The following is a 13079-nucleotide window of genomic DNA, read 5'->3' on the forward strand; positions in this document are numbered from 1 at the left end:
AAGCACAGAGGCTGCGGACACTCCACGGTCACACCCCGCGTGGCCTCAGGACCAGCTTAGCCAACGTATTTCCCTTGTATTTTCCTAGTTAGAGACACACACGTGTGGTACATGATGAAAATCTGTATTTTCTTTCTTTTCAAAAGATAAGAGGGGAAGGGAGGGAAAAAGAGAAGTAGAGAAATATGGATGTGAGAGAAAATCATCATTCAGCTGCTTATTGTCACACGCCCTGACCGGGGATGAACCCGCAGTCCAGGCATGTGCCGGCCCAGGAATCGAACCGGTGGCCCTCTGATTTGCAGGACACCACCCAACCAACTGAGCCACAGTGGTCGGGGCAAAGCTGTGTTTTCAATGAGTGTGAAATAAAAGTTTTAAGTGATAAGGAAATAGCGTGTCATGGTGTCATTGGCAGCATTGTTGTCCCTCGTTAGCGGGACCTACACGGATGCACCTGACCGCGAGTGGCCTCTCTGATTTGATTGTATAGGGACCTTGTGGGAGAAATGGATGAATAAACGTGTTCTTCTCAGTTGTCTCCGCCTTCCTCTCTATTCTAGCCTTGCTCCTGGGTTTATGTCTGTCTTAGGATGACATTCAGCAGAGCAGCATTTTGCCCCCGTTAAATGAGTGGCTCCATCCATCTGACGGGCTCAGGCAGTGCCTGGCGCACAGTGAGGATGCGGTAAGTGAACCCTCTGCCTCTGTCGGTGATCGCGTCAGCCGCCCCACCAGCCCATGAGGTCTGGTCTGTAAGAGCAGGGACAAGTAGGACTGACATCTCTGCACCAGTACAGGGACTTGCCTCAGGTCAGGTCTAAACAAATGTTTCTGGAATGACCAAATAGTTGAGTAAATTATTGCGCAAGCGAGAGCTCTCTCAGCTCGGGATCTTCGCACAGGTTGGATCTCTAGCCTGGGAGGCAACTCCCCAGCAGGCCAGGAGGCTCACTGCTTCTCATCCTTCAGATCTCAGCTCAGGAGCCCTCTCCTCCAAGAAGCCCTCCCTGATCCCCAGGGTGGGTCAGGTGCCTCTTCTGCGATCTTGTAGTCCTCTGGGATCCCCCATTCCAGTTCTGCTTGCTCTGGGTCCTCACTGTCTGCAGATGGACCTCTCCGAGTCCAGGGGTGGGGTGGGGGTGCGGAGCCCGGGACTGTCTCGGTCATTGCTGCATCCCCAGCCCCCAGCCCAGACGCGGCCTGTGGAGGTGCTGAATGTTTGATGAAGGAAGAGGACGAAGGAGGCTTGGCAGATGGGCATGGGTGCAGCCCCTTCCTGGCTGGCTCTCCAGGAGCTGGAGGAAGTGGCCCGGGAACTGGAGCAGAATGAGCTGGGGTCATGAATGAATGCTGCGGTTTCCAGAGGCAGGTAATTGAGTCTCTCCCACTCTGCAAGTCCGTCTCTGCCTGAATGTGTGCGGTTTGCGCGGTTTGTACGTCTGTGTGTTTGTCAGACTTGCTTTCCTGTAATGAGTCCATATTGGAGGGTCTTCCCTCCCGGGCCAGGTGTTCATGTCTGTGAATTTGGGGGAGGAATCTTGGCCTGAGCGTTTGGTGTCTGGGAATGCCTGAGAATATTTTTACATCTGGCCTCTGTGCACTTGTGTCCGTCCATGAGAATGTGAATGAGTTGGGCTGCTGGGCTGCACTTCCATCTGTGCGGTTTGTGAATTCTGGGCTACGCGCTCCGCAGACCACTGTGCCGCAGTTCCTGCTGTGGCCTTGAGCTGCTCTGTTCTCTTTCTGGGTCTCCACCTTCCCCTCTGTTGTTTGCAGAGGCTCCTTTGGTGAACCTAACTCCGGATTCAGGAAATCCTTTGACTAGCGGGTGCCTCTGGCTCTATCCCAGGATATGCGGGTAGGAGAGACCCCAGGGTGCCTGGCTTGGGCAGAGAGGAGGCCAGGAGGGGAGACCGTGTGGAGATGGCTTCGAAGGACTGCAGGGTCTAGGGGAGGCTTGGCAGCTGTAGAGAGAGTGGCTGCAGTGGAGGGGAGCCGGTGGCCCCCAGTGGCCTGGGGTTCCCGAGTCTTGGTCTCCAGACCTTCAGCTCCTTCCCTGTGCACGTCACGGTGCCCAGCCCTTGATCCCAATCTCAGGCCCTGTATCTTTTCACTCTTTCTGTAACTGGTGTCTCTGGCGTGGCCTTTCTCTGTTGTTTTCTGACGTGGCCTCTCATCCATAGTGTCTTCCTGCCCGACTCTCCCTCGTTTTTTTTTTTTTCCTTAGGGAGCCTCTTTCCCCGCCCTACCTCCCCCCTTCTTGGAGGGCCTTTGCCCCCCGCCTTTTCTCACTCACATCTCTCGCTACTTCTATCTGCCATTGAAATGGTTGTGAGGAAGCAGAGGAGGGGAGAGCAGAAGAGAGAAAGTCATTGTGAAGAGCCAGACCCTGAGCTGGGTGTTGAAGGACAGGCAGGGGCGGGGAGGGGTGAGGTAGGAGAGGGAGGGAGGAGGCCGGAGTCAGGGAGTCTGGATACCAGATGCTGAACTGGGCGGTGGATGCTGGGTTGGGTGTGGAAGCCACGTGCTGGCCAGGGCCAGGCAGGGCTGCTGGCAGTGACCGCGGTGTGGTTTCAGAACTGGCCTCTCCCCAGCGCTTCCTGTCATCCCGGCAGCGCTGGCGACGCTAAATCACCACCCTCCCCGAAGGTGGGTAGGTGAGTAGATGGTGCAGAGAAGGGAAAAATGAATGACTTATTTGGCAAACTGAGTGCCTAGATGGAGGAGGAGAGTTGAGTGTGTGGTGAGGAGGGCCAGGCCCTCAGACGTTGGGTCTGCGTCCTGGGCGTGATGGAGACCATGGATGGGTTTTGAACAAATCTGGAGGCTAGAAAGATCTCCCTCTGGGCCCTTTGTGGGGGACGCAGGGGCCCAGTGTGACTGACTGGCAGCCCCATGAGCAGCTGCGGGTGGGATCCCTGCCGGTGGGACTCCACCCCCTGACATCACTGTCACATTATTGCACAAGGGCTGGTTGACCAATAAGCTGCTGCTTGCTACTATGGGTCCTAGCAACGGGGTCTGACCCTGGGCTAACAGGGCAGGAGACCCCCCAGCAGGGAGAGTGTGAGGGGAGAGGGAGAGCCTACAGGGCAGGTGAGCATCCTGAGGGCGGGGTCTCCAGCTGGGTCCTGTGGGTGGGGGTGCGGCTTCCACTCCCAACCCAGCTCCTTTGGCCCTTACTCCACCCAAGGGCCATGGACCTGTCTGCCCCTTGCTGCTGGGACCTGTCTGAGGCTCCCAGTTTCCATTCCCTGAGATGTGGGGGAGGACATGGACATAGCATGGGGGAAATGGCCTGACCAGGGATGGGAGTAAGACCTGGCAGGAACAATGTCGTAAGGACAAGTTTCTGTGGGGTTGCGGGGTGGAGGTGGGGACAGGGGCAGCCAAGGAGACGAGGGGGGAGGCAAAGACATGTGCCTGAAGGTAGAGCAGCTCTTCAGAGGGCGAGGGAGCCAGGGACCTGGATTTGAGTCCTGGTGGTGGCTCTGAGCAAAGACATCCCTTGCCTGGTCTGAGCCCCAGTCCCTCTCCATCGATGGGGACAGTGACCCGGGATGCGGTTGTCTCTCCCAAGGTTGTCTGAAGAGTCTTAGTCAGTGAGGAGTGTGTTTTAGAGGCGATGGACCAGAAGAGAGTGTGACTGGGAAGAGGGAGGGCCAGGGAAGCTCCCAGGTGAGGAGGACGGGGTCTGAGGAGTGGCCACATGTCGGCTCCAGGGTGTGGGAGGGGACTTGGCCTGGCAAGGCCGGCCCCAGCAGGACTGGGTGTTTAATGCGGGGGGTCCCTGGTGTCTGGGCCCTTCCCTATCCGGGCTTCTTCCACCAGCCAAGCCCACAAATGTCCTCAAAGTTAACCTAAGGATAGAGGACACATGGGCTCACCAGCAGGCGTCACAGCGGCCCTGCGAGGCAGGCAGGGCTCCCTTCCACGTGCAGACCAGGCAGCCAAGGCTGGAGAGGGAGGGACTCGCAAATTCGCACAGCTAGAAGTGTTAGTGACAACCATAGGAACGATGATGGCGCTGACAAATAACAGAGACCCCCTGCCCTGTGCCGGCCACCATTTAAAATGCTTCGTATGCACTAACTCACTGAATTCTCAACAACCCAAGACGGTGCTTTTCTATGATTATGGTTATCCTCATCTTACAGATGAGAAAAACGAGGTAGAGAGAAAGTAGCTTCCCCCGAATCCAAAGCAACTTTGCGGCAGAGCCGGGAGTCGATCCCAGGGTGTGGGTGTCCTTCACCCTCCCTTCACGCTGCTCCCGGTGACAGTGGTGGCAGAAGTGCAGCCACTGTCCTTGACGGCACCAGGAGCTGGGTTTCAGCCCTGTCCTCCGCAGGCCTGGCTACATCATTTGTGGGCCCAGCACAAAAGAACAACACAGAGCCCTGGTTCGAATATTATTAAGAATTTTAATCAGTGTCTGCAGATAAGCATTCAGCCAAGAGCTGGGCCTTATGTGGCTGCACAGGTCACAGCTACGCACAAAACCGTCCCGCTCCCAGATTATCCCAGAGACTCCTCAGTGCTGCTGGAGGCAGGTCAGTCCCGCCCGCTAGCCAGAGGAGCAAACCAGCTCAGAGAGGGGCCTCATTTTGCCCCGGGTCACACAGCAAGTTAGTGGCAGAGATGGGATGTAGACTTGGGCCTGAGAGACCCCAAAGCCCCCTAATTCATGTCCAAAATGTCCCCCGGGGGTGTTTGAGAAGGAGAGGGCCGTGGGGTGCCAGAGGGGGGACTTCCTTCATGTCCCTGGTGTCTCCTGCCCCATGCAAGGCCCAGGAGACACGAAAGGCTCCCTTTTCTACCCCCAGACACCAGGACCCCTGGTCCTGTCACTCTCCCATCCCCCCTGAGCCATGGCCACGTCAAAGTGTCCGGGGGAGGAGGAGACCACCATCCTCATGGCTAAAGAAGAGCTGGAGGCCCTGCGCACCGCCTTCGAGTCCGGTGACATCCCCCAGGCCGCCTCGCGCCTCCGGGAGCTGCTGGCATCCTCCGAGAGCACCCGCCTGGAGGTGGGTGTCACTGGCGAGTCTGGCGCAGGCAAGTCATCCCTCATCAACGCCCTCCGCGGCCTGGGGGCTGAGGACCCCGGTGCGGCTCTCACCGGCGTTGTGGAGACCACGATGCACCCCTCGTCCTACCCACACCCCCAGTTTCCTGACGTGACGCTGTGGGACCTGCCCGGGGCTGGCTCTCCGGCCTGCTCCGCTGACAAGTACCTGAAGCAGGTGGACTTCGGCCGCTACGACTTCTTCCTGCTGGTGTCCGCCCGCCGCTGCGGGGCCGTGGAGACCCGCCTGGCCTCCGAGATCCTGCGCCAGGGCAAGAAGTTCTACTTCGTGCGCACCAAGGTGGACGAGGACCTGGCGGCCACGCGCACCCAGCGGCCCTCCTGCTTCAGCGAGGTGGCCGTGCTGCAGGAGGTCCGCGAGCACTGCGCCGAGCAGCTGCGCGCAGCCGGCGTGGCCGACCCCCGCATCTTCCTCGTGTCCAACCTGTCGCCGGTCCTCTACGACTTCCCGCTGCTCCTGTCCACCTGGGAGCATGACCTGCCCGCGCACCGGCGCCACGCCGGCCTGCTGTCGCTGCCCGACATCTCGCTGGAGGCCGTGCGGAAGAAGAAGGACATGCTCCAGGAGCAAGTGCTCAAGACCGCGCTGGTGTCGGGCATCATCCAGGCCCTGCCAGTGCCAGGGCTGGCGGCTGCCTACGACGACGCGCTGCTCATCCGCTCACTGCGCGGCTACCACCGCAGCTTCGGCCTGGACGACGACTCGCTGGCCAGGCTGGCGGAGCAGGTGGGCAAGCAGGCAGGTGACCTGCGCTCCGTCATCCGCTCCCCGCTGGCCAACGAGGTCTCCCCTGAGGCTGTCCTGCGGCTCTACTCGCAGTCGTCCAACGGCGCCATGAGAGTGGCCCGGGCCTTCGAGAAGGGCATCCCCGTGTTTGGCACCCTGGTGGCCGGCGGCATCAGCTTCGGCACCGTCTACACCATGCTCCAGGGCTGCCTCAACGAGATGGCGGAGGACGCCCAGCGCGTCCGCATCAAGGCCCTGGAGGAGGATGAGTCCCAGCCCGAGGTCAGCTTGGAAGCGGCTGGCGACAACCGCGTGGAGAATCACGGATCTGGGGAGGGAGGTGGCGAGGAGGCCCCGATCTCCATCCGCCGGAAGCTCGGCCTCCTGCTCAAGTATATCCTCGACAACTGGAAGAAGCGGGACTTGGAAGAGAAGTAAAAATGCAGCCCCCACCCTTCCCGCCTCATCCGCAAACCAAGTCTTAATAAAGCCAAACAAACACAAGGCCCATGTCCGAGCTGCCGTTGCTGAGGGGCAGGGTGTGGAGGGGTCTGAGTGAGGTGGGTGGCCCCAGGTGGAAGAGGGGTACACTGAGCAGGGATAGGAGTTGACCCTGGGGAGAGGGAAGTTCTGGGCATGGGTGGTGGGCCGAGGTCTGCTTGGTGATCTCTCTCCCCCTGGTCCCTAAGTGGCCAAGGGGGATTGTGGGGCGACTAGGCAGCCTGGCCTGGATCCAAGACAGGAGCCAACTATCAACCTGCGGTGGGTGGCTGGGTGGGGATCAGGGCCTGCAAAGGTGCTTATTTTAGTTGCAAAGGCATATCCCTTCCAGAGAATCCCAGCGTCCCAAAGGCCTTCTCTGGAGGGGGCAGGGGCAGCCAATCGGGGCCCAGGATTGGCACAATGGTGCCTAGCAACTGGGCTAAGCAGAGGGGGGCACAGGGGCATCCTGGGTCAGCACTGCTGCCCGTGAGTGATGGCGGGCTGGGTGGTGGACATAGCGGAGCCACAGGGCCCCTGCGCTGGCCTTTGTGTGGAGGTGGTAAGGGGGCTGGTGGGCGGTTTCTCTGAGCATCAAGAGAGAGGAGGCAGAGGGCACAGCTCTGCCACCTAGAAAGATGGTTTCATAAAGATGGCGGGTGTATCTGACCGAGTGTGACTGTGTGTGGCAGTAAGTATGTCTGATGGGAGGAATCCTGGTGAGTCTTCCTGATTTTGAGTAGTTTGCCGAGACTGGAGATACCTGTCCGTCTGCATAAGGGGTGTGTGTGTGTGTGTGTGTGTGTGTGTGTGTGTGTGAGAGAGAGAGAGAGAGAGAGAGAGAGAGCGAGTACACACGTGCACCCCCTAGTGAGTACTGGGAATGTGCTGAAAGGCCGGGGGTCTCAAAGTGATGGCGACTGCGTGGGGATCTGAAAGCTTCACAGGGCTGAGTGACAGACACGTGCAACACAGTGGGTGTGCACATCTGTGTCTGGACCAGGCGGCCCAGTGAAACCAAATTCCTCGGCTGATTCAAATATCACACATGTTTAAAAAAATCCAAGAACTACTGGACTGGGCGGCCTGGACAGGACGGGTTGCCACAGGGCTTCTGCGGGCTTGGACGAGGGTCAGGCAAGGGGCGGATTCAGGTGTGCAGAAGAAGGGCGAGTTCCCAGTGAGTCCCAGAAGGCTCTGGAGGCTGTGTACAAGGCTGGTGGCAAGATGGGGACTGTGGGGTCGGGAGGAGGCCTCACCTTCGGTGCTCACAAATACTCCCTGTGGATTTTCCAGAATCTGGTGATGGTGGTTCTTGCCTCATTTGGGGGCCTCAAATTACACATGACCCTATGAAACAGTCCCCGACTCAGAGGGCCCGCTTTGACTTGCACGATTAAAGGGGGTACCAATTCTCTTGGCTGAAGAGCTCTCTCCTTTGCAGAAGGGATTCCTCTCCTCCCAGAGGCCTCCCCATTCATTGGCTCTGCTGGACTATCAGGGTTCACATGGGCCCTTCTGCACCAAAAGGGGTGCGGAGAATCATGGGAGGGAAATCCCAGACCCCAGATGCAGAAGACAGCCAGTCCTTTCCAGACCCATTCTCGAAGCACAGCCCACATCCCCATACCTGTGGGCCCTCAGGCATCTCCCTAAACACAGGGCTCACTGGCCCCAAGGGGCAGGGACAGAAAGGTGGGCTTGAGGAGCAAGTGCTCTCACGACCCTGGGCCTGAGGTTAGGAGAGACAGGGCGGGTTAGAATGGGTTACTCTTGTCTCCAGCAGTCACCGTGTCCTGGCCTTTCTGCCTCCATCTCTCCACTCCCCCATCTCAACCCCCTTAGCCCCTGGTCCAGCTCGGGGGCCTTGCCTCTCCCTCCAGTTGCTGCCCCAGTCCCTCCCTCCCTCCTCTCCCAGGCTCTAGTCTCATTTCCCATAAGGCCAGAGGGACTTCAATGTCCACAGCAGACCGCTCGCTCCCCTGCTCAAGCCCTTTCCATGGCTACCCACAGATAAAGATCAAGCCCAGCCTGATGTTCCAAGGCCCTCCCTAGCTGGCCCCTGCCTGAACCGCATCAACTGTAAGCTCCCGGTTTTCCTGAAATAGCAGAGCTGGGGGGCCTCTGAGGAGTCATCTCTCCATTCCACAGGTGAGGAAGCCGACACCCCGCCCCTCCCGGGTGGAGGAGGTAAAGGCTGCACAGGGCACATGACTTGCTCAGTGTCACCGGCAAGTCCCTGGCATGGCAGGGACTAGATGCAGTCATGCAATTCCACCTGTGAGTGCTGGCAGCCCCGCCCAGCCTGGGCGAGGACTCCGAGGCCCCGGGCAGGACGGGGCTTGCCCAGGTGCTCGCTGCGGGTGCGGAGCAGATGGGTGCTCAGAAGCCAGGCAGTAGGGTGGGCAATGTTTCCACAAATGCACCGGATCCCTTGGGTCTCTCTTCCGGGTGTTGGAACTATAGCACCCAAAGAGGTCCTGGCACATAGTGGGTGCTGAATTGTGCAAGGATCAGGGGGTTTTGTGTGGCAAAAGGGTCAGAGGGAAACACAGGGGGAAAAAAAACCCAAACCAACCAAAATGCACCAGAGGGAGCCCGTCCATGTCCTGGTTCTGGTACAAGCTGTCAGTCACTTGGCAAGGGACTTCCACCTCCCTGAGCCTGTGTCCAACTCTGTCAAATGGGGACTTAATGAAACGCTGCACGTGGTTAGACCAGTAGCTGGCCCAGGGTGAACAGAATGTGAACTACCTACCAGTAACAACGACGAGGCTCCCAGCTCTTCACCACTGACCTGTGTTGTTCATTGCAGTGCCTGCCTGGTGCAGGGATCATGTCCCAGAAGTTATCTAAGAATTGGAATTCTAGCCCTGGCCGGGTAGCTCTGTTGGTTAGAGCGTCGTCCCAATATGCCAAGGTTGCAGGTTCGATCCCCGGTCAGGGCACATACAAGACGCAACTAATGAATGCATAAGTCAGTGGAACAACAAATCAATCTCTCTCTCTCACCTTTCCCCCCTCTCTGTAATATTCAATAAATTAAAAAAAAATTTAAAGAATTTGAATTCTAGGATCAGAAGACCTCAGTCCCATCCCTAACCCCCACACACTGGCTGGAGGTCTTGGGCAAGGGACCTCTCCCCTCACTGCCAAATGTGAATAGTAAGGGGATCTCCTTTTCTGGCTCTTGAGGATTTTATGAGATGCTCCAGGAAGAGAGGTTGGCAGCGATGAATACATGTTAACTAAAATATTTAGCACCGGGCCTGGCATAATGTTACACCAGTACTATTACTGGTGATGCCACAAATACCTTGGGGTTGCTGAGGGCTGGAGAGAAGAGGGCAACTCAGGGTGAAAATACTCCCTTACCTGTCCTGCCAAAGGTCGAGTCCTGAAGAAGGAGACCGGGGCTGAGGCAGTCCATGGCAAGCAACATCTTCCAGTTAGGCTTCAGCCAGTCCCAGATATTGGGGCTGGTAAAGGACACCAGGGCTCTGAGGGAGGCCTTCGAGGCAGGGAGCCTGCCAGCCGTGGCCACCAAGCTGCAGGCTACACTTCATTCGCTGGAGAATGTCAGGCTGGACATTGGCATCACTGGGGGGACAGGCTCAGGCAAGTCGACCTTTGTCAATGCCATCCGGGGGCTGGGAGATGAGGACCCCAACTCGGCCTGCACGGGCGTGGTAGAAATGACTGTGGAGCCCACGCCATACCCACACCCCAAGTACCCTAACATCGTTATCTGGGACCTGCCGGGCATAGGTGCACCCACCTTTCAGGCTGAAAAATACCTCCAGCGAGTGTTGGTGGACCGTTACGACTTCTTCATAATCATCACCTCAGAGAGCTTCACTGCCAAGCACGCCCAGCTGGCTCGAGGGATCGTACAGCGGAGCAAGGGCTTCTACTTCGTCCGCTCCAAGGTGGACGTGGACATGGCTGCCTCGTGCTGCCGCCGCCCCAGCACCTTCTCCAAGGAGCAGGTGCTCAGCCAGATCCGGGACGACTGCTCGCAGCGGCTGGAAGGTGAGGTACGGCTCCGCAGATGCTGGGGTGGGTGGGTTCTTGAAGGGTTGCTTGCCCCTTCCCCTTCATCTTCCCGCTGAGATCCAGAGTGGGAAAACGGGGCACGTAAGGTCACACTTCAAGACTGAACGGGCCCCAGTGTTGTGACACCCTTCAGCAACAGCCATCAGGAAACATTAAAAGGATACAGGTCTGTTACTCACAGGACCTGGAAATTACACAGCACAGCTGGGGCCGCAGAGCAAGGTCGCAGGTAGAGACAGATAGTGGGCCTGGGGTGCTGCCTTAATTGGGGTTGATTGAGGGTGGGCCCCTAGGGTTGTGGGGCTCGCTCTTTATTGGTGAAGTTAAAACATTGAGCAGCCCTTTGAAACGCAGGAAGAGAAAACAAGTAGCCCAAGTGGTCAGATAATGGAAATCAGCCAAGTGCTCTGGAACGAAGGAGCCTGGTGGGGGGGGGGTGGGGAGGCAACTTGGCGGCCATGAGCTCATTCGAGACAGCCCTCTCCGAATGGACGCCTCTGCCATCAAAGCTTAAGTCAGGCACTTGTGGCGCAAGCAGAAAAGCCAGTGTCGGGCCTTACGCTACATTTCCTGAGAGCAGGCACTTCTCAGTCACAGGTGACAGAGGCCGACCACTTGCATTAAGGAGAACAGTGGGTGTACTGGCCTGTGTATGGGTTACCAGGTTCGAGCGGTGCAGATGCCACGCACCCATGCAGGGGCTGGCACCTGTGGCTGACGGTACCTGACGTTTCCTGAGGGCTCAGCACGTGCCAGACGCCAGGTTTCTTCTTGAAACCAGTTCGCCACCACCACCATGTCCCTAGGGAGTAGGTGCAGCGATCACCTCATTTTACAGACCAGAGAGGTTCGGTAACTTGCCCAAGGCCACGCAGGTGGTAGGTAGCAAGGCCGGGCTCAGGCAGCCTGGCTCCAGGGCCCACTCTTAAGCCACAGGCTGCGCAGACTCGTGGCAAGTGCTTGAGCCCAGGCAGCTGCTAGGACACAGCAGCAGCCCTGGTGTGGAAGCCAATGAGCGGTGCTCCTGTCTCCTGCAGCGGAGGGCCTGGAGGACCCCAAGGTCTTCCTGCTCTCCATGTTTGAGTTGGGCAAGTATGACTTCCGCCTGCTGGAGGAGTCCATGGTGGAGGAAGTAGAGCGCCACAAACGGCACGCGCTGCTGATGGCCCTGCCCAACATCTCGAAGCCCATCCTGGAGAAGAAGGCGGCCTCGCTGCGGCAGCACGTCTGGCTGGTGGCCGCGGTGGCCTGTGGCATCAACCCGAGTCCTGTGCCTGGAGTAAAGGGTGTGGCGTGCGACCTCTACCGGCTCATCCACTCCCTGGAAGGTTACCGCTGCAGCTTCGGCCTGGACAAGGACTCCCTAAGGAAGCTGGCTGAGCAGATGAGTCAGCCCCTGCACAAAATCCTGGACACGATGCAGGGCCTGAAGACCAAGGTCACCAAGGAGCTGGTGGTGGACCTGTTGGGCCAGGCCTCCAGGGATGCCAGTGCCTTCACCCAGGAACTCCTCAATGTGCCTGCCCTGGGCACCCTGGCCACCTGCGGCATCTCCTTCGCTACTGTCTACCAGATGCTCCGTTTGTCCCTGGATGCGGTGGTTAAGGATGCCCAGAGTGTGCTGATGCCGACCTTCGACAGCTCCGACCAATGATCTCAGCCCCAGGCCTCAGCCAACTGGAGGTGGAAGCGCAGGGCTGGGAGGACACAGGCCCCATCTGTCCCCGGGTTGGTGGTGTGGGGCATGAGAAGAAAATTAAAGCCTGACTCTCCCGGACTCAGCCTGTGTGCTGTCTCATACTTTTGTGCCGGGGTTTTACGCACTCCTGGGCCTTTGTCCTCACCATTCCCCCTCTGGCAACCCACCACAGGAAGCCAGCCTGCCACCTGGGAAGCAGGGGCGGGAGGAACCATGGAACAGATACTTTTGACAAGAGCTCAGCTATTTACCCAGAGAAGGCAGTGTGTGTGCAGGCGGGGCAAGGCTGCAGAGCATTTCTGTGAGAGGGCAGGGAACACCATGGCTCTGAAGGGTGCAGGGGTCACTAAGGGCGGTGCCTGTGTAAGGTCCCGTCAGCAAGTGCTGGGCCAAAGCCTGCTCCGGATCTCAGGCCCCCCAGACTTCAGCCCTCTCTTGAGATCTGCAGACTTCACTTCTGGCCAGACCTTCGATGGCCTCTGGGCGCTTCCTTCACTGTCCCCACCCCTTCAGTTGTGCTTCTTTCCTGACAGACTCCGGACTCCCAAGACGTGGACACCAGGACTCTATGGGTCCACCACCACCCACCCAAGGCCAGGTGGGAGCCAGGGAGACGAGGAGGTGGCGGGGGCGGGGGGGGGGGGGGGTCAGGGGAGATTCAGCTGGACAGACTGGAACCAACTGCTTAGAGGAGGGTGGAGCGGCTGATTTGACAGGACTAATTTGGGGTGGCCAGATCAATTCAGAGCCTTACTTTGGGAAACACTGAGATTAGGTACCATATTTAACTGAGCAGATGAGAGATAGTACTAACTGAACTGTATGATACATTTCCCTGGGGCTAGGTCTGGACTTAAATGAAAGGTAGGGACCATTTCTTTAAGAGCGAGCAGATGAGGTTTATAGGGAAGGAAGCACCATAATAACCAACAGCAGGCATAATGAGCAAGGGTCAGGCCTGACGTTCGAACAAAGGTGGGACAGGCTTCAACCAAGGGGAAGTACTATACTTAACCAACTGTACT

General features: G+C 58.1%; 2 protein-coding genes across 2 annotated transcripts; both read left to right on the top strand.

The window, feature by feature from the left end:
- The first annotated feature begins 4657 nt into the window (after positions 1–4657).
- Positions 4658–6358, top strand: IRGC (immunity related GTPase cinema). Its single transcript, XM_053915409.2, has one exon. The coding sequence runs from the start codon at positions 4875–4877 to the stop codon at positions 6255–6257; it is 1383 nt and encodes a 460-aa protein (XP_053771384.1). The 5' UTR covers positions 4658–4874; the 3' UTR covers positions 6258–6358.
- Positions 6359–9727: 3369 nt separating this feature from the next.
- Positions 9728–12009, top strand: LOC112312864 (interferon-inducible GTPase 5-like). Its single transcript, XM_024569432.2, has 2 exons — positions 9728–10331; positions 11393–12009. The coding sequence occupies exons 1-2, from the start codon at positions 9728–9730 to the stop codon at positions 12007–12009; spliced, it is 1221 nt and encodes a 406-aa protein (XP_024425200.1).
- The last annotated feature ends 1070 nt before the right edge of the window (positions 12010–13079 follow it).

The sequence above is a fragment of the Desmodus rotundus genome, chromosome 12 (genome assembly GCF_022682495.2).
Source record: "Desmodus rotundus isolate HL8 chromosome 12, HLdesRot8A.1, whole genome shotgun sequence".
NCBI lineage: Eukaryota > Metazoa > Chordata > Mammalia > Chiroptera > Phyllostomidae > Desmodus > Desmodus rotundus.